We start from the raw sequence: 27802 nt of genomic DNA, 5'->3' as shown, positions 1-27802 counted from the left end.
CCGGCCGGCGGCTCCATCCCGGGCACCCCAGGTCCGTGGCTGCCGCTGCCGCGCTCCAGGATCGCGGGGAGCTGCCGCTGCTGGAGGCCCGGTGAGTCTGCAGCGACCCCGACCGCGGGCTGGGGACGCGGGGCGCGGGCAGCAGCGCCTCCCAGTCCGGGGGGCTCCGTGGGCCCCCCGAGCGGGCATCCCCTGCACAGAAATAGATGGGCACCCCCGTGAGACCCCCCAGAGATGGGTACCCCCCCGAAAATGATGGCACCCCCCGATGAGCACCCCTGCACAGAAATGAATGGGTACCCCCCATGCATTCCTCCCTCGAGATGGGCACCCCCGGACAGAAATAGATGGCACCCCCTGTGTGCCCCCCCCGAGATGAGCAACCCCACACAGAAATAGATGGCACCCTCCATTTGTCCCCCTGATATGGACACCCCCCGTACAGAAATAGATGGGCACCCCCCATGCATCCCCCTGAAATGAGCACCTCCCCCACAGAAATAGATGGTACCCCCCATTTGCACCCCTGAGGTGGGCACCGCCTGCAGAGAGATAGATGGGCAGCCATTGTGTGTCCCCCCCCAGAGATGGGCACACTCAGAGTGGCACACCGACAACACCACTGTCTGCCCCCTCTCAATTAGCGCCCAGCTATGAGCACCGGGTCTACACCAGCATAGATAGATAGCATTGTGCTCCCTCCCACACAGCTGAGTGCCTAGATTGAACACCCCCTGCACTCCCAAAGGATAGATTGGTACCTTGGTGCGTCCCAGAGATGGACATCTCAGCAGCTGGGCACCTTTTGCCCAACCACAGAGATAGCTCTGCCTGTACTACGTTCCACATGGGGTCGATCCTGGTGGTATGAAAGGAAGGATGGCCGCCCAGTTTTTAGGGCATAAGCCTGGGAGGCTTTCAGATCCCTGGGCCAAAACCAGCGGGCCCTTGCTCAAGCAAAACTTTTGGTTAACAACTGAGTAAGGACCTGAGGATTTGGCCCACTATTAGTACATCAGCTGGGCATATTTCTGATCTGCTTTTCTCAGGATGCACTGTTTTGTTTGTGTCTTTTCTGGGTTGTGTTGTTTTACATCACATACAGTTGCAAGGTGTATATTAGCTGTGGGCCTGATTCAAAGCTCACTGAAGTCGAACAATGTGAGTCTTGCTATTGATTCCAGTGACTTTTGGATCAGGTCCTTTGTTGCTTGTATATTCTACTAGTATTTGAAAAACAAGAACCCTGCACTTAAGGGAAAGTGAGCCCAAATTTGCTTTTTCCTTTGGCCACTTTCTCTGCCTTTATACTTTATAATTTAAACTTCTGTAACCAGGACTTAACAGTGGTTTGAAAGTGGGTGTAGAGGGGTCTATCAGCAACTTGGCTCAATTTTTTCCCCTGGGCCTGTGTCCTCTGCCCTTCCCATTATCTTAAGCACTGCTTAAAATCTCATGGCCAAATTCTGTTCTTGGTCACACTTGACTCCTGTGTGACTGAGAACAGTAACTCCTTCATAACTATCTTCATAAATGATCTGGAGGATGGTGTGGATTGCACTCTCAGCAAATTTGCGGATGATACTAAACTGGGAGGAGTGGTAGATACGCTGGAGGGCAGGGATAGGATACAGAGGGACCTAGACAAATTGGAGGATTGGGCCAAAAGAAATCTGATGAGGTTCAATAAGGATAAGTGCAGGGTCCTGCACTTAGGACGGAAGAACCCAATGCACAGCTACAGACTGGGGACCGAATGGCTAGGCAGCAGTTCTGCGGAAAAGGACCTAGGGGTGACAGTGGACGAGAAGCTGGATATGAGTCAGCAGTGTGCCCTTGTTGCCAAGAAGGCCAATGGCATTTTGGGATGTATAAGTAGGGGCATAGCGAGCAGATCGAGGGACGTGATCGTCCCCCTCTATTCGACATTGGTGAGGCCTCATCTGGAGTACTGTGTCCAGTTTTGGGCCCCACACTACAAGAAGGATGTGGATAAATTGGAGAGAGTCCAGCGAAGGGCAACAAGAATGATTAGGGGTCTGGAACACATGACTTATGAGGAGAGACTGAGGGAACTGGGATTGTTTAGTCTGCAGAAGAGAAGAATGAGGGGGGATTTGATAGCTGCTTTCAACTACCTGAGAGGTGTTTCCAGAGAGGATGGTTCTAGACTATTCTCAGTGGTAGAAGAGGACAGGACAAGGAGTAATGGTCTCAAGTTGCAGTGGGGGAGGTTTAGATTGGATATTAGGAAAAACTTTTTCACTCGGAGGGTGGTGAAACACTGGAATGCGTTACCTAGGGAGGTGGTAGAATCTCCTTCCTTAGAAGTTTTTAAGGTCAGGCTTGACAAAGCCCTGGCTGGGATGATTTAATTGGGGATTGGTCCTGCTTTGAGCAGGGGGTTGGACTAGATGACCTCCTGAGGTCCCTTCCAACCCTGATATTCTATGATTCTATGATTCCTTTGGGGCTCACTCCAGTGGGACTGAAGGTGAAATCTCAGCCCCTTGTGTATTAATTTTTACACACATATACTCAGTTGCATGTAGTATACAAACATGCTGTAGTGTACCTGATACGTGAACTAAAAGGTCTCTGCCATCTTTGATTTCTCTGATTTTATGAGTGGTTCATCATTGATTTCATTCTGCAGACCACTTCCTTCTGCCACCTGGCATTGAGTATGTTTTGTCCAGAGAGGGTTCCAGAGACCACTTTAGTTAGGCTCACTCAAGAGAAGTAACTTGAGGGTAGAAAACTTGAATGAACTCTGCAGTGAAAACAAACCACAGTTTGAGAGCCACAGCTTGCACGTCTTCTACCTTGACTGATTAAGATTTAACATGTATTTGAGTTACATGGCCCTCTGACACACCCTCCTGCACTCTCCGCTTCTCAAAGGCCCACAGCTGTGATTTGTAATGCTGATCTAATGGATAGTCAGCAGGAGACTTAAGCTCTATTCCTGTCTCTGCCACCATCTCATAAAGTAACTTGGGCAGCTCACTTAACCTCTCCGTGCCTTAGTTTCCCCATCTGTAAATGGAGGCAGTAACCCTCACCCACCTTTGTGAAGTACTTTGCTGAAAAAGAGCTCTAGGCACACAAAGTATCATTAGTCATGACAACATGGTTGCTGGGTTTGTAAAAAAGGCCGCTTACCAGTACTGTACAATTATAAAAAAACACAATACCAGGTAAATGTGGTGTTGGTAGCTCTGTAGCTAGTACTGCTTGTTTTCTGTGTACTCCCCTCTCCATTTCTAACAAGGCTGCCTGCCTAGAGGGCAGCTGCTGTTCAGTGAATCATGTTACAGACATGGCACACGTGCTGTGCCTTCCCATGGAGACATCACTCCAGTTCCTTCTTGTTTGATTGTTTCCCTAAATCGAATATAAAAAAAAATCATTCAGGCTGAAAGTATATGGTTACCTCTTTGTATATGGGAGAGAAACATAACAGTGGATTATATAAACAGGTTGTACGCCTGCTTTATCATTAAGGGACAGTGTGAATTTATCCAGATGTTGTCTAACAATTCCTAGAAACACAGAGAAAAATCAAGCCAAACCACAAAAACATTCTTTATTTACTCCTGTTTGCTGCTAAGGGTGTTTCCCACCCTTGCCATATGGTTGCAAGAATGTTCAGACTCTAAAAATACCCTGTGCATCATTTATTATTATTTAATATTTCCACTGAAACTGTGCCCAATGGCTTTGATCGGGATCAGGGCCCCTTTGTGTTAGGTGCTGGGCAGGCACAGATAAATGGACCCTGTCTCAAAGAGTTTACAGTCTGATTGCAACATTGTGCAGCAAGTGAACTGAACAAATAACAGAGGGGAGAAGATGAGGGAGGATGAGGGTAACAATGAGATCATAAAAAGAAAAGGAGTACTTGTGGCACCTTAGAGACTAAAATGTGAGATCATGTGGTTGCACAAGCAGCTATGTTCGTGCACAGCTTGATGTTTCTGAATAATTTACAAGGTTTAGCTATAGCTGTGTCAGGAACCCTCTCCCTGCAACCTTTACTAGCCCTTGAATTATAGTATTCATAATTGCTCAATAAATTCTCCAAGAGTTACAAGTTTCCTTGAAGAGTTTCTAAGCCAGGGCTTCTTCGCCTGTGGCTGTGACTCTGGGGGAGGGGGGGTGTCGCAAACAGGTGTCAAGGGGTTGTCATCACTTTGTCCTTTTCATATTGCTAAATGGGAAAGGGCTCCTTGCTAGATTGGAGGAGAGTGGGGGATGGAGGTACTAGTATGTAAATGAGACCTGATGTGGAAAAGATCCACAGCTCTAGGCAATTAGGGTAGGACTGAGAACCTCGCACTGCTTGGGCTGCCAATTTTGGTTGGACATATTCCTGGAGGTTTCATCACATCACGTAATCTTTAATTAAAAATTAATCTTTAATTCCGGCTAATAATTTGTGTAAATTTTTTTCTAACGACTGTGGCACCAGAATTCATAGCCTTAAAAGTTTTTCTGTGCATTTGTGGTGACGACATGTTTATAGCAAAATTAAATCAGTCCAGCAGGACGTGCTGTGGGAGATCTTCTTGGCAACTGCCCTGTTGCTTTTCACAATGGGCTCACAGGTTTATTTTGTTTGTTTGGCATGCTGCAGATGGTCACCTGATCACAAAAATCCCACTCAGAATTTAAATGTCATGCTGTTGGGAGCACAGTTCATGCAGTGCAGGACACTTGTAACCCCCCACTGGTCTGGGTAGCAGATCTAAGAGCACTTTCTTAGCTCTCATCAAATGACCTCTCTAAGGGCCTGATTTGTCAAACTTGTGTGAGTGGGCCTTGCTCACATGAGTCATCTCCACAAAGTCAGTTGATCTACCTGTGTGAGGAAGGGTTTGCTGTACTGATTCCTGATTCTGCATCTACAATAGCAAACCTATACCCCCCCAGGAGCATAGCACCCTCTACCCCATACGTGGGTATTGGTCCTGTACTGATTCAGGAAAAGGGTTACCTGCTCAACAGGCCTTCAGGCTACAGTGAGGAAATGGACAGATGGAGGGTATCCAAAGAGTCGGGAACTGCCTTCTAAAATGTTCTTCTAACTCCCAGGTCCAGGAGGGTAGTTCCTAGCTGTGGTTGCTCTGAAGCATCTCTGTGACTTTTCACGCTCGTAGTTACCGATTCCCGTGATTCAGCTCCACCATAGCAACTGTTAATGATGCTGAGCCTGTGCTCTAATTTTGCTCCCACCCGGTGTAATGTATATCCATAGCTGACCTTGGCCTACTTCATTTCCACAGTATGCCCAGCCCAACCCCTGGCAGATGCTGAAGGTGCATGGCATTGTCCAGGGGCTAAGGGCGGTGGTGATGACCTCTTACAAACTACTTTGCAGGCTATACATGTGCATCGGCGCTGAAATGCAGCCACCTCTGGAGTACGTAGTAACACTGCACAATGATTTGGGACAGGAGGTTGTCATAAATATAAAGGGAAGGGTAAACCCCTTTGAAATCCCTCCTGGCCAGGGGAAAGCTCCTCTCACCTGTAAAGGGTTAAGAAGCTAAAGGTAACCTCGCTGGCACCTGACCAAAATGACCAATGAGGAGACAAGATACTTTCAAAAGCTGGGAGGAGGGAGAGAAACAAAGGGTCTGTGTCTGTCTGTATGCTGCTCTTGCCAGGGACAGAACAGGAATGGAGTCTTAGAACTTTTAGTAAGTAATCTAGCTAGGTATGTGTTAGATTATGATTTCTTTAAATGGCTGAGAAAAGAATTGTGCTGAATAGAATAACTATTTCTGTCTGTGTATCTTTTTTGTAACTTAAGGTTTTGCCTAGAGGGGTTCTCTATGCTTTGAATCTAATTACCCTGTAAGGTATCTACCATCCTGATTTTACAGGGGGGATTTCTTTATTTCTATTTACTTCTATTTTTTATTAAAAGTCTTCTTGTAAAAAACTGAATGCTTTTTCATTGTTCTCAGATCCAAGGGTTTGGGTCTGTGGTCACCTATGCAAATTGGTGAGGCTTTTTATCCAACATTTCCCAGGAAAGGGGGGGTGCAAGTGTTGGGAGGATTGTTCATTGTTCTTAAGATCCAAGGGTCTGGGTCTGTAGTCACCTAGGCAAATTGGTGAGGCTTTTTACCAAACCTTGTCCAGGAAGTGGGGTGCAAGGTTTTGGGAAGTATTTTGGGGGGAAGGACGCGTCCAAACAGCTCTTTCCCAGTAACCAGTATTAGTTTGGTGGTGGTAGCGGCCAGTCCAAGGATAACGGGTGTAATATTTTGTACCTTGGGGAAGTTTTGACCTAAGCTGGTAAAGATAAGCTTAGGAGGTTTTTCATGCAGGTCCCCACATCTGTACCCTAGAGTTCAGAGTGGGGGAGGAACCTTGACAGAGGTGAAGAAGGATCCTATATCCAAAGAAACTGCAATTTGGGAAGGCAGACAGTGACTTTATTTGGAATTTGGTTAGGACTGCGCCCCCTACTGTACATATGAGTGATAGCATCTTGCGACAGAAAGATTCTGGCCAAAATTTTCAATTTGAGATGCCTAAAGTGAGACACCTAAATCCATAGCCTGCATTTCAGAGATACTGAGCAAGTTAGGAGTTGCTCTGGGAACTCTGTGCCTCTGCAAGTCAGGCCACGTATTTAGATGCCTAACTTAAGGTATCCAGGGTTAAAACTGTGTGACATAGTGACTTTCCCCAGGGCACAGAGGGCAGAGTCAGCAGCCAGGGCTAGACCTCAGTTCCTGGCTCACAGCTACAAGTGAGTTCAATCTACTTATCTGCTCTTGTCCCCCAGGCACCAAAAAAAAACCCATGAAGAATTCTCCAGCACAGTGGTTCTCAACCTTTCTTTTCACGGACCACTTGAAAATTGCTGAGGGTCTCGGCAGACCACTTAATGATCTTTCCAGATGTTGTTTGTACCATTAGCTAACTATTGTAACACACTTTGGATAAAAGCGCTATATAAAAAAAACCCTTAATAATAATTAAAAGTTTTTTTGTTGTACAAATAAAAACACACAACTCATATTTTAATATCAGTACCTTACCTTTCTAATTCTGTGGATGTGCCCTTCTCCCCTGCTGCAGCAGCTCCCGAGGTGGGGCTGGGAAGGAGGGGGGATCTCTCCCCCATCACAAGGCAGAGGCTGGGAAGAAAGGCCATCTCTCCCTGGCAGCTGCAGCCCTGGAGCTGAGGAAAGTCGCCTTTTTCTCTGGCCGCCACAGCCCTGCACGTCCCAAATTCCCCCCACCCTCTCTTCTCACCCCACTGCCCCTCCCACCTACCCCCATTCCTCCCAAGGCCTTGGGTCTTCTCCAGGGTCCAAGCACCTAATTAGTGGAGCTGTGCCTGCACGGGCTCCACTAATTAGGTGGGTGGCCCTTCATTCTCTCATGTGCGGCTGCCCAGGTACACACCTTAGAGGGAACTATCCACAGACCACCTGAATGGAGCTCGCAGACCACTGATGGACCGCGGACCACAGTTTGAGACCCTCTGCTCCGGCACATCTCATCTTGGCTGGACTTTGCAAACTGCCTTTCCCTGTCTTGGATCTCCAGGATCATTGATGTTTTGTCTGGCGATGCCCTGGCATATTTTTGTCATAACTCGCCCTCATCCAAGGCCCTCGTGCTCTGTTCATTGTACAAGATTCACAACTCTCTCACTGGCTGGAGACAACACAACTGACAGACCATGCAGTGTTGAGAAGTACTATGGCTCAGCACACCTGAGCCTGCCTCCAGGCCAGAAAACAGCGAGACCTGGCATTCCGGTGACTCTCTTAGGATTTAAATGGTGATGCCAGCTCTTGTCATTTTTGATGGCTAATCTCTGTAAATTGCGAGATGCCAATTCTCGGATTAATACATATGGGGACAAATCCTGCCTTCAGCTCCCTGTATTCAGCTCCCTTTGGAGCTGTACGTGTGTATGTCTGAAGGTGGAATTAGACCCATTTTCTTTTTTTGTAACCCTCCACAGACTTGCTCCCGTCTTTTCTCTTGCACCTTCTCTCTTTCCATCACTTCCTGCGCCCTCCACCACCTCCTCACTTCACACACTCTCATCGCTGTTGGTGCAAGAGCCTTCTCCCCTGCAGCTCTGCCCTTTGCAATCTTCTCCCTGTATTGTTCTGTCTCACTGAGCTATGGTTTCAGGGTTTAGACACTTCCACCTCGTGCCCTATGTACTCTTTGAGTTCACAGCCCAGGGGCTGAACACAGAACAGCAGCCAGGCCTCCTAAGCAGCAAATCTAAGCAGATGCAAAGGACGTGGGAGTTGCCATAAGATTCTGTAGTGCCCATCCCAGTTCCACACACCTCAGGCTTATTGTTTGTGCTACAGATGCTCTAGCCAGAGAGATTAGAAAGTCAGATTTGAGGAACTTTGCCCCTAGTTAAAATACCTTTTCTTTTGAAACTGCCAGGCCAAAATGTTCCAACGTAGGTGCCTAAATCCATCATTTAGGACCCTAAGTAAAAGCAGCCTGAGCACCTTGTTGACTTTGATAGGATTTGTGGGGCCAGCAAACTCTGGAAACTTAACTACTTTAATATAGGTGCCCAGCAGCCCCCACATTAGAGCATTTTGGCCCAAGTGAGTTTTAGGGCTTATGAAATGTGCCTATTTACGTCCTTCCCTTCTCATCTGAGAGACCCAGCAGTCGAGGTGGTTGCCAGCTAGTGGAAACCAGATTGGAGCCACCAACTCACTATGGAGCACTAAGTAACTAGCAGGTAGGAATAGCTTTTGGTTTCTGCCTAGTCTGGGTTTGAAGGTGTGACCTAGAAGGAAAAGGTTCCACAGTCCAATTCTAATGTCCTGACCCATTCAGTCCCCCACTTGGGTGAGTGCTTTGAATGTATCCTTTGACTGATAGAAATCAGATGGCGTTTGGGTGAAATCCTGGCCCCATTGAAATCAATGGCAAAACTCCCACTGACTTCAGTGGGTCCCAGATTGCCCCTTTGTGTAGAAATAAAACATACCTATTTAATATATGATGTAGTAACAGCACGATGAGCACCTTCTGTCCAAGGATTTCAAAGCGCAAACACAAGGATGTACCAGTAAAGCCGGTAGGTATTATTAGCCCCATTTTATAGATTCACAAACCGAGACACGGAGCAGTTAAGAAACATATTCCCAGTTGTGTCCTCTAATGTTGGTGCTTTGATTTTTGGATGCCCAGCGTGAGACGCCTGGGATCTGATTTTACAGCAGTTCCTGTCTGTTAGAGGTGTGGGTGCTCAGCATGTCTGACAACTGGAGCCTAGATGATCAAAAAATCACTGGATCCTTTACTGCTACCTATTAGACCTTGGGTGAAATTCATCCCTGGTGTAAATTCATTGAATCTGCCCTCTTATATGTTACTACGTGGACAGTGCAAGCACAGAAACTGATTCTGAGCTCTGCTACGTGAGTGTAAATCCAGACTTATTCAAGTGAAGTCTGGAATTGCACAAGCGTAGCTGAGATCAGAATCTGTCCTTTAGTTATCTGAATGCACAGCGCTTGCCATCTTCAAGCTGTAGCAGTTGGCAGGAAATGTGAAGATGGCAGGTTTACGTACCACAGGAAAAGGAAGTGAAGACTGAGAGTGCAGGGAGCTACTAACAACAAGTATGTTATGTTCTCTCAGTTTCGCAGCCAAGGGCAGTAGTAATTCCCAGTGGTCACACAGGTTGGGGCTGGGAAATATTTACAGTCGTGCTAGGATGCTCATTTCAAAGTAAGTTCCATTTTTTTTCTCCTCTGCTATTTGCTTCTAGACCAAGTTACTTCTACGATTGTAGAGGAGTGAGTTTGTTCTAAGGTGATTTGACTGGGGAGTGCAAATGGGCAATGGGCCTGAGCAGAAATGCAGAGCAGTGAGTGGAAAGACTCCTGGTTCAGTGGACTCTGGATCAAGTCCACTGTGAGTGCATCTCTCACTACATCCTTTCAAACTCAGCTCAGTAGCTACCCAAAGACATGATCATCTGGTGGCTTTTTGGTGGGAGGTGATGGGAGGTGGTGCTCTCAGTCTAGTTCCTAGTGGGTGCCTTTCAGGTGAGATGCAGGAGGGCTCCTCACTTGAGAAAGCCCCCCCATTGTCTGGGAGTGTCTAGCCCAAGGAACTGACAGCAAGTCTCCCCCAACTGGTTTTCACTGCTGAGAAGGAGCAGTTTCTTTCTGATAACTGTCACAGAGAAGCCAAAGACAGCCAGCACCTTGAACTGCAACCGGAAGCCAGAGCAGAGATTCAGTCACCAGAGCTATGTGCTCCTAGGGAATGTCTACACTGCAGTGTAAGCCCAGGGTTAGTGGGACTGGAGTCAGCTAGCCTGTGTTAGGGAACCCTGGGCTTGAGCATCTACATTGCATTTAAACCCTTAGTTAAGTTTTTGCTCAAACCTTGGGCTCTGGCGTCTGCACTGGAAGACCTGAGTCAAAGTAACCATATCCCAGAGACCATAGTGTTCCTCCCTCCCGTGTTGCCGCTCTAGACCATGGTGCACTGTGGGGAAACTTAACTGCCTTCCCTACACGTTACAAGTTTGCTCTCCTTTGCAAATTCATGAGGCTCTCTGATAGTGTGCTTGCAGATCGGTGGTCAGAAGAGAATGGGTTAACTCCGACCTGAGCCGTTGACCTTTGCCAATGGGTGGTGGCTTCCGTTTTCAATAGAGTGGATTGCAGATTGTTGGGATAGAAAGGACTAAGGAAGTTGTCCCATGGAATTGTGGGATACTTGCAGATGACTCCTGGGACCTGAGTCAAGCACGGCTGTGGCTACACTGCAAAGCAGTAGGGATCGGACCCTGTTTCCCAGCTTGACTTGAGCTCGGACCCTCCAGCCCTGCAGGGTCTCAGGACTAGGTAAACTCAATTGCAGTGTGGACATAAGGGGGTTGAGCCTTGAGCTTGGGCTCAAGCATGGGTTTACATTGCAGTGTCGACATACCCCTTGTGACCTGCCTCATTCAGCCATTAAGCAGCTGCGTTCAGCATCCGCTCATGTCCTAGGGGAACTATCAGGTTCATCTCAATTCAAGAACATTATGCTTATTGAGCCTGGAAATGACAGCCATGTGTGTGGCTGTTGTGTGGCCCACAGTAGAGAGGAATAGTCACAACTTCTGGCCTGCTACAGATAGTAGAAATGAAAGGAAGCAGTGGCCCCCACTGCTATCTGGGCAGCCATGGCTCCAACAGGGAGGGAGGCCATTAGCCATCACGACGACTGGTAAACATAACCCTTCAACTACTGGCCTGCCCATTCTTCTACACACTGCCACCAAGCACTAGGCATATCTTGTGCAGGTTTGATCACTTCCTCTCAGCTCCCAGTCTCAGCCGGGTAGTGGGAAGGTAATGAGCCAGCAGAACCTAGCTTTAATTCAAAGGAGACATAGAGCTGAGTGTCAGCTAATAAATCTGTGCCCCAAAATGATTTGCCGTCCCCCTTAGTGGCTTTACATACACATTGAACAGGAGGGATGACAAGACGGAAGGCAGAGTTTCTTTGAGGAGAAGGAATTCTGGAGCTAGTCAGGGAGAAAACTTTTATGACAAATTCCTAAGTTGTTTTGTGTGTAGGCTTCAAAATGGGCCCACTTTGCATTTTTAACAAACTTTTGGCAACATATTTGTGAATTGAAATTGTTACCAAAACTTTACATTTGCCAAAAAACCTTGTTTTGTAAATGAAAAGTTTCCATAATGATGTTTGATAAAGATGCCCAAGAAAAATGCTTCAAAAATTTTTGCAAACAATTTAGCTAACATCGATAGTTTTTGCAAAAATATTTTGATTTTTAAAAATGGCCCTTTTTTAACTAAAAAAACTTTGTACTTCAAAAAATGTCAACAATCTCTAATGATTTTGCTGAAGGGCCACCCCATCCGTCCTCCCAAAAGCCTGCAGGCAAGTCAACGAAACCTTGTAGCCCATGGCACTGGAACCTTGCCATAAGTGGCAAGCGTGCTTTTAGCACTGCATAAATGGTAATAGTAATGACCTGGACGGTTGCTAGGAGGAGATCATTCACCATTGCTATTGTCACGTTATAGAGAATCACGGTCTTTCTTAAACAAGAGACATTTATTAAAGAAAACATCCCCAAGTGCAGAAACAAACAGACTTCTATGCAGCTACAGTTCCAGCTTTGTCACTCTTCTTTACCAGGTATCACACAAAGACATCTAGTGACTGACTGGATAACATACTGCAAGTAAACATATCAGATCAGTACAATCTCTGTCTCTCAGTTCTGAGGCCAAAGTGATGGGGAAATAGAGAATTGTCACATAGCATCAGATTTTCCTCATTCAAACCTCTCCACTAGACTTAGACCAAAAGTAAAGGTCTGGAAATGGTTTGGGTTTGCTAACTCTTTTAAACCTGTTTTGTGGCATTAATAAAAGGAAAAAGAATCATTCTCCTTGAATTTGCACATTTTTACTGGGCTTGTAATGACACAACTTGGCTGTGGTCCCCTCAGTCTTTCCCTTTTCTCAGATCCCAAACAAATGACACTTGGTTGCTGTTGTTTGGGAACAGCCAAAATAATTGAATCCTCCAGAGAGCGGGGTGAGGACAGATTCTGAAATAGATGCCCTACAAATGAATGCAGCTTTCAGCTGAGGCTATACCCCCGCGAAAGGGAGAGAATAGAAGCTCTGTGAAAGGGAAACAGGCAGTGCTGACCGTGGATTTCTTTTCTCTGTAACATTAATTGCTTGTTGCTTTGTTCACCACATGACTGCTGGAAATTGCCAACTGGTTCCTGCTCACTAGCGTCATGGGCTCTGTTTAAAATAAGCCATGTAGGAGATTCTTAACTTAGGGTTGTTTATCCAGGTTTCAAGTGTGTTTCTTGTGATTTTTTTTTTTTTAATATCAGGATATTATTGTTAAAATGTCTAGCCGGGGTCTATCCCTTTAAACATTAGCGCTTTCCAGACCGTTAGCTACATGATTGCTTGGAGTGTCAGTCTCTGTCTATCATTAGCTAAGTGTTTGCAGGTACACTTGAAGCCAATGGGAGCTTGAGAGCTCAGCACTTTTGAAAAGCAGGCCCTATGTAGATTCTGGATGGCCTACACTTTGACACACACCGTACTAATTGTAGCCAGTACTAGTCTAGTACAGACGCTGGCTGGCTGGTTACTACCAAAAGGTGCAGAGACCTCTCTGAATGTCCTCTGTGACTTGCAGTGCCAAGGGGCTCTAACAGGTGTTACCAGGGAGCCAGGGTTGTATAGTACCAGCACGGCCTGATCTGCTCTCAACCCCTCTGCACGGTCTCCCCCAGCCTTTGAGCAGAATGGGCAAGGAGCCCTGCATAGGCTGAACCAGGCTTCAGGACCACACAATCATGTTGCTTTGGCGGTGTATTAGTGCCCTGTTTGCAGGAGAAGGGCCATCACACCTGTGTCTGTCTAATCCATCTGCCTAGCTAGATTTGTACATTGCGCCCACCAGCGTAGTAACCGATCAGCTACGTGCTAGCCACAGTCTGGATCCTCTTATGTCAATGCCACAGCGTTCAGGTGAGCTTTGGTTAACTTAAACTCCAACCAAAGCCCCAGTGCCATCCTCTGACACCAGTGAAAGCAGCTGCAGTGATCACTCCGGGGCCACCCAGGAGGTTTGGGCCCCAAGACCTTCAGATAAACAGGTTTGTTTTGTGTAGAGCCGGGTCTGCAGGCTCCAAAGGGTTAACAAGGGCCTTAGGTCTTGTCACTCAAGCCAGCGATACCCATTCCATCCTCCCTGTTCTGGTATGACCTGTGCTCACCGGCAGCCTGGCGATTACCACCCAGTTTTTCCGTGGTAGGGCTGAATTCCTGGCTGCTGTTTGCTTAAAGGGGAGATGGGGAAGGGTTCGCATGGTGCTTTGGTTACACACCATCTCCCTTGGGATGGGCTAGTGGGCATCCCCCAAGCAATGATTCCACAGAAGAGAGGCAGATGATACGCTGAAAGGTGAGTACCAAGTGCCTGCACATGGAAGCTCCAGCTGTCGCAGGAAGTTGCTACACAACTTCCTCTCCGTGCGGCTTGGCCCTCAGTGATCTGTGTGCTGTGCCTGCCTCTCTCCCCATGACCACAAAGGCCAGCTGATGTGCTCGAGCACCCAGTGCCCGGGTTTAAACATCAGGGGCCTGGTGCAGGACATTCCCAGCAGGTGACCCTCGCCCCTGGACCTTGGTGGGGACAATCGATGCTGGATTGTGATCTTGGAGAGTGCCAGTGGGATGGAAATCCAATCTGGGGCTTGACCGGCCCTCACCTTGCTATAATTCAGAGTCATCTGAGCCCTGAGGCGGTGGTGCGGGGAGGAGCGTGTTTGGCTGCTCCCTGCGTGTGGGAATGGAGGGCATTGAGGGAGGCTGAAATGCTTCAACTGAGTTTTCAGCATCAAAGCTCAATAATAATTAAAAAGGGATGTAGCAGGTCAGGGACTGGGAGCCCAGTGGGGAGTGCAAGGTCAGGCTGCATAACCAGCTGGTGTGCCCAGTCCAGCACAGGGTCAGCGTAATGCAAACCCCATGGACTGTTCGATTGTCAGCTGGAGACACCAGACAATGGGATCTCTACATTACAATAGAGACCATCTGCTCTCTGAGATGTGTGGACGTGTTTTCCTTCCAGAGCGTTATTTTTATTATTATTTGTATTGGAGTAGCCCTAAACGGGGAGTACAAGGAACCAATGACACACTATGCCGGGAGCAGCCGATATCCCATAAATCCCACGCAGAAAACCTCCGCCACATTTGTGATATTACAGGCTTTATTGTGCCCTTACCGCACAGCCCCGCTTTGGGGTCCGCGCAGAGCTGCACACCCCAGTGTGACCTGTGGGAGGGATTACTCTTGAAGGAGGCAAGTGGGAAGGTGATTGCTGCTTTGGCCTTGAGGTGCAGCACACACTCACTGCAGTGCGTGGTCTGATGTGCTGGGTGGCCCAATGAGGGCAGCAAGGCCCTGCGGTAGCCCTTGCCCATTGGAGGGGCAAGGGCTACTGCAGGAGTTAGAATCATAGAATCATAGAATCTCAGGGTTGGAAGGGACCCCAGAAGGTCATCTAGTCCAACCCCCTGCTCGAAGCAGGACCAATTCCCAGTTAAATCATCCCAGCCAGGGCTTTGTCAAGTCTGACCTTAAAAACCTCTAAGGAAGGAGATTCTACCACCTCCCTAGGTAACGCATTCCAGTGTTTCACCACCCTCCTAGTGAAAGTTTTCATAGTTTCACCACCCTCATAGTTAGTCTTGTACAGTCCCAGCACTGCCGTGGTGAAACTCCCCCCCGCCCCCCGTGTGGAGGGCCAGCGCGAGGCTGAGGCATCCTTAACTCCCACGTCAAGCTCTATTTCGGAGGCTTAAGTGGTGCCTAGGCCTTTTGCTGCCCCTGCACAGGAGGGAGTGTCAGGCTCGTGACCGCCGTGCAAGGAGAGGCAGCTTCTTTGCACTCTCCCTCAACCCGGGGCCCGAGACAGCCTTGCTGTAGTGGGAGTTTTGCAGGACCTAATGTGAGGCGACTGGACCAGATCCTGGCAGGTGCTGAGCTGAACGTCAGTGGGAATTGTGGGTGCCCAGCAGCTTCTAGGATCAGGCCCTTTATGTGTATCCAAGGCACCAGGAGACAAAATACTCTGAGTGAGTTCTGCTTAGCATTGTAAACCCACTCCCCCGCTAGCCTCTGGCCCCTCCTTCCCCATGATGCTTTGCTTCTCCTCGCTGTTTGCTAGCCATGATAGCTCCGTGCCAGGTAGTGCTAGCCGGGTGCTGCAGCTTCCTGTGGGAGAGAAGCACAGGTCTGGCTCCAATCTCTGCACCTTCCCTGATGCAGCTGAGCTCGGGTCAATCATCCTTGGGGATAGGAGGGAAGGTTAAAGCTAAATAGGGAAGGGAGCTGAATAGAGAGAGCTAGATCCTCCAGTCTATTAGAGCTTCTTTGTGCCCTTCTGGTAGACGGAGCTACTGGAGGGTTTTCATTCTGCAGGGGGATCCTCCGGTGGCAGCCACTGAACTGGCCCTTCCTGGCGGCTGACACAGGGGGCATGGCTGGAGAAAAAGGGCTGTGGCTGGTGCATCCTTATGCCATGACGATCTGCGGCTGCCAGGACAGCAGCATGGGCAGCCAGCGTAAAACGGAGCAGTCCTGAAGCTGCTCCTTCTTCTGGCAGGGAATGGCCCAGCACTCACATAACTCCAGGATTGGGGGACAGGGAGGGGGAATGGGACCCAAATGTGGCTTAAAACCCTTTTGCGCTGCCCTTCCTGAGCTGCACCAAATGCTGCTCTGCCACAGGCCGGGATCTGGGCCACAATGTTCACAGGAGAACCGGCGCAACAGCGGGTGACGACAGGAGCACTGCACAACACAGTTGTCGTGGCTTCAGTTTACAGAAGGACTCTCCCATGTGAACCCTTCTGAGCCGTCCTAAACCAATTCTTTCAGTACTGTGCCAAGGCCACAGCCCTTACTGAGGACACTGTCTGAAAGGGCTTTCACACTTCAGGGTTGTTGTTTTTTTGCCAGTGCCCTGTTTAAAACCAAAAGAACTTTGTAAATTTCCCCTCCTGAAGTGACCGATGGGGACTGAGTCAGACTCAGCAGACAAGTTCCCCCAGACAAGTTCCCCCATTGCCAAAGACGGGAAATGACAGCCCCACGAGGTGTTGTTTTCAGAAAGCAAAAGAACCGGGTGCTCTGCCAGAAACTCTTTTGCAATCTTAACAGTGCCTGCTGAAAGCAGGAAGTTCCACCCAAATCTCTGTTTACGGACTGATTGCGTTGTTGGAGGAAGTGGGGAATGCCGGGTCACTGCAAAATCAGGCTCAGAACCTTCATTTCTGGCTCTTCTAGGACTTCTTAGTTCAGGGGCGTTGGCTTCAAATGTGAATCTCCTCCTGTGGTGGTTGCCATCTCCCGGCCTTCTCTCCCTTTGTATTTGAGTGATGTAGCTTTGGGAGGATCTGTGGAGCCATTAGTTAACATGCCTTTCCATACCAGATCATACAGTGGGTCCACCAAGCCCTATATCCCATCTCGGGCAATAGCCAGTGTCTGTTGCTTCAGAGGAAGGAGGAAATCGTTCAGGGGTGGGCAAACTTTTTGGCCCGAGGGCCACATCTGGGTATGGAAATTGTATGTGGGGCCATGAATGTTAATGAAATTGGGGGTTGGGGTGTGGAAGGGCTCCAGCTGGGGGTGTGGGCTCTGTGGTGGGTCCAGAAATGAGAAGTTCAGTGTGCAGGAAGGTGGTCTAGGCTGGGGCAGGGGGTAGGAGTGCGGGGGTGGGGGGAGGGCAAGGGCTTCAGCTGGGGGTGCAGGCTCTGGGGTGCGGCTGGGGATGAAGGTTTGGGGTGCAGGAGGATGCTCTGGGCTGGGACCAAGGGGTTCAGATAGCAGGAGGGGGATCAGGGCTGGGGCAGGGGGTTGGGGCGTGGGAGGAGGTCAGGGGTGCAGGCTCCAGGCGGCGCTTACCTCAAGCAACTCCCAGAAGCAGGACGCTGCCCCATCCGCAGGCACCACCTCTGCAGCTCCCATTGGCTGTGGTTCCCAGCCAATGGGAGCTGCGGGGGTGGCACTTGGGATGGGGGCGGCATGTGGAGCCTTTGGCTGCCTCTACGTGTAGGAGCCAGAGGGGGACATGGTGCTGCTTCCAGGAGCCACGTGGAGCAGGGCAAGCCCCCAACTCTGCTCCCCAACTGGAGCGCCAAAGTGGGGCAAACCCCAGACCCTGCTCCTCGGTCTGAAGGGCTGGTTGCAGTCCCTGGGCCATAGTTTGCCCACCCCTGAAATAATTCATGCCCCCAAACCAAACTCTCCTCTGTGTTTACTTACATATGAACCGTCTCCACGACGGTGGTTGTTCAGTGCATGTCAAGAGATAGGCACTGACCCTGCAGACATAGATGCACACGTTTCTCTTTACATATCTGAGGAACAGGAATTCTATAATGAGGTCAGTGGAAGTACTCAGATGCATAAAGTACAAGCATAGATAGGTGTTTGCAGGATTGGGTCCATAGCTTGTCATTATTGTTTGTATTACATTAGTGTCTACAGGCAACAGTGGTACCCAGAGTTTTAATAATAAATGCTAAACTAAAAGAGTTTTGGAAAGGAAATTAGCCCTTAGGCTTCAGGGTTTCAGCCAAGTTCTAAGGGATTAAGATGAGACCTTCATGGGGACAGGTTACCCTACATCTGCCTACTGTGGGGTTTTTACACCTTCCTTTGAGGCATCTGGTGCTGACCACTGTCAGAGACAGGAGAGTGGATTAGTAGAACCATGGGTCTGATCCAGTCTGGCAATGCATGTGTTCCTTGAGGCCCCCATTTAGGAATGAGGATGTCCCTGCGCTAGACACTGTACAGACCTATAGCAAAGAGATGGTCCCTGCCCCAGAGAGCTTAGGGGCTGTCTACACTGTAATAAAAACCCTGTGGCTCAGAGCCTGGGTCAATAAACTTGGGCTCAGGCTCTGGGGCTAAAAATTGCAGGGTAGAGATCGGGGCTGGGGCTGCAGCCTGGTCTCTGAGATCCCGCAAGGCAGGAGGGCGTCAGAGCCCAACCTCCAGCCCGAGCCTGAAGCCCAAATGGCTGCACTGCCGTTTTTAGCCCCACAGTCTGAGCCCTGCGAGCTCGAGTCATCTGATCTGGACCGGTCGCAGCCACGCTACAGGTCCTTTGTTGTAATGTAGACATGCCCTTAGAGCCTAAGAATAAAATGGGGGATGAGCGGTGGACACAACAAACCGATGGGAAAATCATCTCGTTGTTACCGGAGAGCTGATTGTAAGCTCTTTGTGGGCAAGGACCGTCTCTCTGTTATGGGTTTGCACAGCATTTATGGCAATGCACTTAGTAAGATCATTCTGAGTATACCAGAGAGCGGTCAGAGCATGTCAGCTGCCTGGCCATAGCTGAGGGCATCATAGGCATTGCCGCAAAGGGGAGTTCTAAGGAAAGTGGCGTTGCGGGTTTTCACAGGGAGATTTTCCCAGGCCGTATAGCCCTCCTCCTCCAGACCGCAGGGAAAAGGCTGAGGGCTAAGACTGTGCCTTCTAGGTGCGGCTCTGCAATGGGAATTGTGTGGAGCTGCATCACCTCCCAGGGAGCCTCAGGCGGCCTTGCATTTTAGGGAAGTCCGCTGTGCTGCTGCCCACCTTGCAGGAGGAGTGGGCCTGTTCCACCACCCCTTGGGAGGTTGCTACCTGTGCAGCCCTCCGTGGTGGGGGATGGTACTGCTTGGGTTGCTGCAGACCCCACGATTTCATGCTGCAGGTTTCCATCTGCTGCAGAAATGTGTCTGGAGTTCCCAGGCCTTGCGAATGATGGGGGAGCTCTGACCCTCTCACAACCACACACCACCCCAGTGCCTCGGAGCGGTGGCTGTTTCTAGGGGCCAGGAAGGCCAGCCCACTGGGGCTTGTGAGGGTCAGGTTATATGTAAGAACATAAGAACGGCCATACTGGGTCAGACCAATGGTTCATCTAGCCCAGTAGCCTATCTTGTGGCAGTAGTGAATGCCAGATGCTTCAGAGGAAATTAACAGAACAGGGCAATTATCGAGTGATCAATCCCCTCTTGTCCAGCTTCTGGCAGTCAGAGGTTTAGGGACACCCAGACCATGGGGTTGTGTCCCTGACCTTTTTGGCTAATAGCCATTGATGGACCTATCCTCCATGAACTTATCTAGTTCTTTTTTGAACCAGTTATACTTTTGGCCTTCACAACATCCCCTGGCAAGGAGTTCCACAGGTTCACTGTGCGTTGTGTGAAGAAATACTTCCTTATGTTTGTTTTAAACTTGCTGCCTATTCATTTCATTGGGTGACCTTTGGTTCTTTTGTTTTGTGATGGAATAAATAACACTTCCCTGTTCACTTTTTCCACACCACTCATGATTTTACAGACCTCTCTCATATCCCCCCTTACTCATCTATTTTCTAAGGTGAACAGTTCCACTCTTTTTAATATGGAAGTTGTTCATATGTAAACATTTTTCTTGCCCTTCTCTGTACTTTTTCCAATTCTAATATATCTTATTGAGATGGGGAGGCAAAAACTGCACACAGTATTCAAGATGTAGGTGTACTATGGATTTAGATAGTGGCAATATGATATTTTCTGTCTTATTATCTATCCCTTTCCTAATGATTCCCAACATTCTGTTTGCTTTTTTGACTGCTGTTGCACATTGAATGGATGTTTTCAGAGAACTAGCCACAGTGACTCCAAGATCTTTTTTGAGTGGTATTAGCTAATTTATATGTACAGTTGGGATTATGTTTTCTAATGTGAATTACTTGCACTTATCAACATTGAATCTGATCTGCCATTTTGTTCCCCAGTAGGGATGTAAAATGTTAAATGGTTAATCAGTAAGCATCAGTCTTACCGGCTAACGCGCCTTAACTGTTAACCTCTGGGCCCGACCCTGTGCCAGCCGGCCCCAATGTCCCTGCACCGGCCAGAGCAGCCCCAGCTGTGCCTGCCCCAGCCAAAATGGCCCCGGCCCCAGCTGCGCCAACCTGCCGGCCCTTTAATCAGTTAACCGTTTATGCAAAATAGTTTTTAATAGTTTAAAAGGTTAACTTTTTAAACGATATTTACATCCCTATTCTCTAGTCACCCAGTTTTGTGAGATCCCTTTGTAACTCTTTGCAGTCAGCTTTGGATTTAACTATCTTTACAGATCCTTGGAAGAACTCTGCTATTTATCTCTCTCCATTGTGAAAACTGACCATTTATTCGTATCCTTTATTTCCTATCTTTTAACCAGTTAGTGACCCATGAGAGGACCTTCCCTCTCATCCCTGACTGCTTAGTTAGCTTAAAGGCTTTTGATGAGGGACCTTATCATAGGCTTTCTGCAAGTCCAAGTACATGTCTCCCCAAGCCTGACTGACTGGATCTTATAACAATGGGAGCCACATGGCTGTGTTTCAAGGCAGGTCCTAGAAAGAGGAGACGGGATTGGCAAGGCTAAGCACTCCCTGCATCAGATCACCTCTCTTGAAAACAACATCTCTTTGGCGGCTCCTTGGTACAGAGCTTCCCTTGGCCTGCAGCTGCTTAACTGCTGCCAGTGAAGGGAGAAGGCTGGAATGTCAACTGAAACAGCAGCTTGCTCAGTAGTGGAGAGGGGTCTGGCCCCTCCGGCGGAGCCCAGTGCTCCCCATCCAGGAGGAGGTGTGCATTTGGTTCAGAAGTTAAGTGGCTCAGCCTGCATTGCTAACTTATTATTACAGCAGCTGCTGCGCACTAAGCCCGGGCTCTGACTCAATTTTGAGCCCACCCCCTCCTTCGGTCCACACCCAAATCAGTCTGACTCTGTCAGCAAGCACTCCAAACCCAGATCCTGCTAAGGGACGGCTCAGAGCCCGAGTCCCGCTGTGACTTGGGTCCAAGCCCTGTCATTTTGCAGTGTGGAGGCAGGTCAAGCCACAGAGCTGAGTCAGACGGTCTGTGAATGCAGGCTTCCACAGCCCCAGGCTTAGTGAGCTGTGTAGACACACCGCTAGAGGCCCCCCGCTAAGATTGGGACCTCCCGGCGTTGGGAACTCAAGCTCTGTTCACCTTTCGGGCTGTGCTTCGTGGTATCGCAGCGCCCACGGGGGAAATCCGTAGCACTTTGCAAGCTCAAAGCACAGTGCGGGCCCTTGCTTGCTGTTGTGCAGTGACTCTCCCCATAATTAGGGCAAACCCTCCCAGATCCAACCCCACCCAGAGCACCCCTCTGCCCTGAGCAGCTTGGCCTGGGGACGGGGAGAGCGCTGCTGCTCTCAGCACTGGCCACTAGAGGCTGCTGCGCCTCATTGGCTGCCTCTGTAACCCTGCCTCATGTTCCCTGGTTCCATTCCAGCTTTATCCTGCTGTTCACTGTTCCCATTTCTCTCCTAACTGCAGGGCGAGGGATTGGCTTTACCCGTCTGCAGACTCCCTTCTGCCGTGGGGAGCATGATGACGGCCATCCTCGAGCGTATCAGCACCTTGTCCGTCAGCGGGCAGCAGCTCCGCCGCCTCCCCAAACTCCTGGAGGAAGGCTTCCCCAAGATGCCCTGCACCGTCGAAGAATCCGATGTGCCCCAGCTCTTCCGGGAGCCATACATCCAGACGGGGTACCGCCCTACCGGCCAGGAGTGGCGCTATTACTTCTTCAGCCTGTTCCAGAAGCACAACGAGGTGGTCAACGTCTGGACTCACCTGCTGGCGGCCTTGGCTGTGTTGCTGAGGTTCAAGGCCTTTGCAGAAGCAGAGGAGCTGTCCTTGGACGTCTCATCCTTGCCTTTGTTCATCTTTGTGCTGTCCTCCCTCACCTACCTCACCTGCAGCCTCTTGGCCCACCTACTGCAATCCAAGTCGGAGCTGTCTCACTACACCTTCTACTTCATGGACTACGTCGGGGTCAGTGTCTACCAATACGGCAGCGCCCTGGCCCATTTCTACTACAGCTCGGACCAAGCCTGGTACGACAAGTTCTGGCTCTTCTTCCTTCCCGCGGCTGCCTTCTGCGGCTGGCTCTCTTGTGCTGGCTGCTGCTACGCCAAGTACCGGTACCGACGACCCTATCCCCTCATGAGGAAGATGTGTCAGGTGATCCCAGCAGGGCTGGCGTTCGTCTTGGACATCAGCCCTGTTGCACACCGTGTGGTCATGTGCCACCTGGGGGGCTGCGAGGAGCAGGCTGCCTGGTATCACACCTTCCAGATACTGTTCTTTCTAATCAGTGCTTATTTCTTCTCCTGTCCGGTCCCCGAGAAGTATTTCCCGGGCTCCTGTGATATAATTGGCCACGCCCATCAGATCTTCCACATGTTCTTGGCCCTTTGCACGCTCTCGCAGCTGGAGGCCATCTTCCTGGATTACAAGATCAGGCAGGAGATTTTCCTGAGTAGGCATGGACCCCTCTCCATCTACCTGTCCTGCGTCTCTTTCTTCGGCCTGGTGGCCTGTAGCTCCATCACTGCTCACTTCCTGCAGTGCAGGATCAAAGCGGGGCTGGCTAAAAGAGACTCCTGAGAGTCCATTGCGAAGACTAGTTAGACCCTGACTGGCTGGTGCCGATTTGGTGGAAACCAGCGGAGGATAATTTATAGAGACATAACAAATTGGTTTGTTTGCATAACAGGTTTTTCTAATTTATAACTGAGGGATGGGTCGCAGGCTGGAGTCGCTGTACAAGAGCCCTTCCGTCTAAAGCGTTTTTACTTGAGTGGCTGCCTCTTGCAATGCAGGGGTGTTTTTTAAGCCAGATTGGGGCACTTAACCAAGGATGCTTGGATTAGGCAGAGGTTTCTAGTTTGTTCCATGCTAGTAAATCTGCAGGGAATACTACATTGAATATCAGGAAAACCTTCCTAAGGGACATTAGACTGGAGAGCAGTCTCCTAGGGGAAAGCACATGGCTAGAGTCATTTAAGACTTTACAAAGCACAGGAGACTGAGCAGTGTGGATCAGTCCTGTACTGGCAGGGGGCATGGACAAGATGACCTACTAGGTCTTTTCCATCTCTGCTATATGTGGGCTTGATCCTGCTCCCATTTAAGTCAATAGCAAAATTTCAGCAGCAGCAGGATTGGGCCATATGAGTCTAAATTTTCAGGGTGTAGCTGTGGAGGTCTGGGTGGCACAGTGATATATAGCTTACAGCTGCACAAGCCCTTTATATATCTCCAAGTTAGATTCTAGTGACTCATGTTCTCTCAACTCTGCTCTCCTGAAATAAATTGTACCAGGTTCTTAGGATGACTTTGCCAAATCTTTGTTGTAGAGATGGGTCTGGACCAAAACTCTAGATTCATCGATCCCCAGACTTTGGGGATGTTCCAGACCAGATCAGAACTTTGTGCCTCGGGCCCATCTCTGCTTCACTATTTGACTCTGACCCAGGTTTTCTTCTAGGAGACACCTGACCCAGTGGTGATGTGAGCGAAATTCTCTCTTCTGTCACTGAGAGATTTTAGCATGGGTGTTTATAGAAATCCAGTACCAGGGCTGCTCATAAAAATTTAAAACAATGAGGTGGACTGTCTCAGGGGCTGGTAATGGGATATGGAGCCTTTCCCTAGTAGATCTTTAGAATCATAGACTATCAGGGTTGGATCAGACCTCAGGAGGTCATCTAGTCCAACCCCCTGCTCAAAGCAGGACCAATCCCCAATTTTTGCCCCAGATCCTTAAATGGCCCCCTCAAGGAGTGAACTCACAACCCTGGGTTTAGCAGGCCAATGCTCAAACCTCTGAGCTATCCCTCCTCCTCTGTTGTTGAATCCAGGCTGGGTCGGTAGTGATGCCAGTGACTGTTTGGTGGCCTGCATCAAACGCGTTTATGCTCGTAGTTGAGTTACTGGTGGAGTAAAGAGAACAAAGACCCTTCACTGTAGGGACAGTCCCCTTCTGGCCAGGAGAAGTGCTCTTTAATGGGCATTTTGGGGAAGCTGGAACTTGCTGTAGCCTGTGTTGTACTTATGAGGGTAAACAGAGGTCTTCAAGGTTGTGAGTCTGCCACCTTTCATCAAAGCGAAATAACATTAGAGATTAAAACTTAATAATTGGAGAAAAAACAGTGGAGGGGGAAGGGGGGAAGAAGCAAACTGTACCCTCATTCTCCCTTCGATGATCCTGCCTGATGTCCCCCAATGTCTATTGTATTCAGAGCAAAATTCTTCTTCCATTTGAACTGCAGATTTCTATTGAATGTTCGACTCTGACTGATGCCAGTGGTGTGGACGTACCATAAGGAACAATCCCACCCTGGCAGAGGAATGGACTGGCTGGTGTAATAGGCCTTTGCCTTCTGCTGCGAGAGCGAGCTGTCAGCAGAAGCCTTGCATATGGATCTAGGGCAGTGTGTAACCCTGACACTGTAGTGTAGCCCTCCTGTAATATGGAAATGAGGGTAGGAGACAGTTAAATATTTCATGCTGATGGTTGTGGGTCATTCCCTTCTACCATCCCAAATGAATTACAAAGGTTTGGGTTGCTTAGAACGAATTCGCCAATTGGATAAGTCCCTTCTGTCTACCTGAGTGGGAAGTAGGTGACTGGAGGCTATGAGCCAGATCCCCAGCTGGTGTGAATTGGAGTGACTGCACTGAAGTCAGTGGCACTTACATCAGCCGTCGAGGAGGCTCTGCCTAGGTACAGTCCTCACGGGCCTAACTTGTAAGCAGTTCTTGTCTTGTCCATTCTGTCCTCTCCCAGTGTTAAATCCCAGTTCCCTTGTGGTTGACTATACCACTGCACTACCCATGTGCCCTGTGCAATATCTCCACACCCGAACGGTCTGATCGTCACCAGGTGTAAATCCCTATTGACTTCAGTGGAGCTACACTGATTTACTCCAGCAGAGGATCTGGCCCATCAAATCCAAATGAAACTGGATTACTTGAGTGAGTTGAAACTGGCCTTGGAGGTGGGGCTGAGAGATGTGACCGAAACTCAGTCACTATAAGCTTGAGCTTTAGTGTTCGGTCTGGTTTGGGGGATTTTCTCTGAAACCTCTCTTTTGTGTGTGTTACAACTGCCAGAAGGGCTCTGCTTTGATGTTAGCAAACCCTTTTGCCGGGTGAAGGTGAGCCAGGGAGGGAAATGGTTCGCTGGTGGAGAGAAGGAGTAGACAATGGCAGCTGTGGATGCCTGGACTAAAACCAAGCCACTAATTTAGGTGCCTCTCTGTGGATAAGTGCCTACATCTGGGCAACCTAATCTGAAACTACTGGCCTTAATGACAAGTTAAATACATTTATGGAGGTGGCAGGGAGGGGATTGGCTCAAGGGATTGCTAATAGGATACAGAGGCTGTGAACTCTGCATTCCTGATTCAAATTCAGCCCAGGTTGGTAGCGATAAAAAGAGGTTTATATGAGAGAGCTGCTCAGGGGCCTGCGTAATTGTAAAATTGCTCTTGTCAGTTTTGGGGAAGAGTCCGTCAGAGCAGATTTTCTTCTTTCGCCTTATTTACACACTAAAGTTGAACCACTGTAACTGCATTGGGTTAAAACAGTACAAACCCTCTAGTGTGGATGCAATTATAGTGGTGTGAATGTGTTTCCGTGTAGGAATGGGAATAACGTATTCTGGTATAAAGCACCTTTGTACAATATAACTGCATCTACACTAGAAGTTGTACCAGTATAACTATAGCGGGGGGGAAAATCACATCCCTAACCTAAATACTTTGTTATGCTGGTACAAAATCTGTGTGTGGACCAAGCGTAGCTCCTCCAAAGGATGTGAACTAGGCTGTGTCCCAACAGAGGAGGATACACTAACCCATGCCATCTCAGCGCAAGTGTTTGCAAAGCACAGGGGACAAGAATGTGTATCGCTCTTAATGGAAGGATTAAGCCTGGTGCTTTCTGTGACACTATATCGCCACCTACTGGTGTCACAAATCAACTAATTTTTTCCTCCTGGGTTGTTTTTTTTGGTGTTCCCATGTTAACTCTCAGTCTGAGCAGTTACCCCCGCTCACCCCTGCAAATGTGACCAGTAACTGACCTCCTCGGGGAATGATGGAGCTGACTTTGCAGGGAAGTACTGACCAACGCTGCTTTTCAGATAACGTCCTAAGGACACAGGGTGCTTCATCAGCACTGGAGTTAGTGCCATCCCTGCCGTCCTTCTCCCAGTGAGTGAGCCAGTCTTGTCTGTTCTCAGACCAGACCACAAACCCTCCCTCTTCCCAAGTCGTCTCGTACTTGTGCCTTACACAGCTGGCTGGCGATTGCTCATGTGGACCTTTGTGTATGCACTCCTGGGCTGGCTGCAGGTCGCTGACAGTGCTACTCTAAACCCAATGAAGTCATCGAGAGTCTTGCCTTTGACTTCACTGAGGGTTGGTCCTAAGAGAACGTAAATGCCGTCATGTTCGGCTGTCAGCCTGTTACTCCTTCCACAGCTCCCGCACGGCCATTTGCAGCTGGTCTTCCTCCTGCTCCTAGAGTCCTTTGCGCCAGATCTGGGGCCTCCCACGAGAAGCTCAGCCAGCAGTGGCATCTGATGATGACCTGGTCGCAAGAGGTTGAGTACATCAACCTCGGTAGGTTGGCTACGGGAAACAGGGTCACAAACCTCCTTGTGGGACATGACCCTCAGATGGAGACCAAGGGCCAAGTCTTTAACAGGTGTGGATCAGTGTTTCCCATTGGAACTGTGCTGATTAACACCAGCTGAGGATCTGATCCAGTGTGTATTATGCTGCTCACTCGTCGGACTTGCTCATTGGGAATGTGCAGGTTAGAAGCAGCAGCTTTGCCATCTGTAGCCTCATGATTACACTTACTGGTTGATTTTTTACCAAGAGAGATGTCTTGGTATTGAGGGTGAAGGCAGAGGGGGTCTTTAACCATGAATTTACTTTGAGTGCTTCATGTAGCAGAACTGGGGTGCATGCTTCAGGCTACACATGTGCCTTGGTATTTACGTCTCCTGCTGGCTGGGTTTTAAAAGCATCGCTTCCTACTGAACAGGAGTAGTGAGTTTTGCATTTTTTTCTTTGGGAGTGTGGGAGAGGTGTAAGTATTATGCACAAACCCTCCCTCATTTGTCCCCCAACTTTGTATTGTTGAGACCACTGAAAACTTTGTATTGTATTGACAGCTGTTCAAAAGCCTCAGTAATAAAATCTATAAAAGCAAGACGAAGGGGTGCAACGTAAAATCTGTAACTCCACCAACAGGAGGGGGAATGTGATGGTCATGGCTGTAAGTTGTTCAGCAGAAAGTTTGGCCTTAAAAAGTTGATGACAATAAATAATAATA

General features: G+C 49.0%; 1 protein-coding gene across 4 annotated transcripts; it reads left to right on the top strand.

The window, feature by feature from the left end:
* Nucleotides 1–27802, top strand: PAQR8 (progestin and adipoQ receptor family member 8). Of its 4 annotated transcripts, none has more exons than XM_073335699.1 (2): nt 1–91; nt 21944–27802. In XM_073335699.1, the coding sequence occupies exon 2, from the start codon at nt 21995–21997 to the stop codon at nt 23054–23056; it is 1062 nt and encodes a 353-aa protein (XP_073191800.1). In that variant the 5' UTR covers nt 1–91; nt 21944–21994; the 3' UTR covers nt 23057–27802. The 4 variants fall into 4 exon arrangements, with proteins under 4 accessions (XP_073191800.1, XP_073191798.1, XP_073191801.1 ...); XM_073335697.1 differs by lacking the exon at nt 1–91 and adding an exon at nt 7724–7813; XM_073335700.1 differs by lacking the exon at nt 1–91 and adding an exon at nt 9670–9753.

This window comes from Lepidochelys kempii, chromosome 3 (genome assembly GCF_965140265.1).
Source record: "Lepidochelys kempii isolate rLepKem1 chromosome 3, rLepKem1.hap2, whole genome shotgun sequence".
Taxonomy (NCBI): Eukaryota; Metazoa; Chordata; order Testudines; family Cheloniidae; genus Lepidochelys; species Lepidochelys kempii.
Note: the sequence above shows the minus strand (reverse complement) of the source record. Positions and strands in the feature narration are given on the sequence as shown.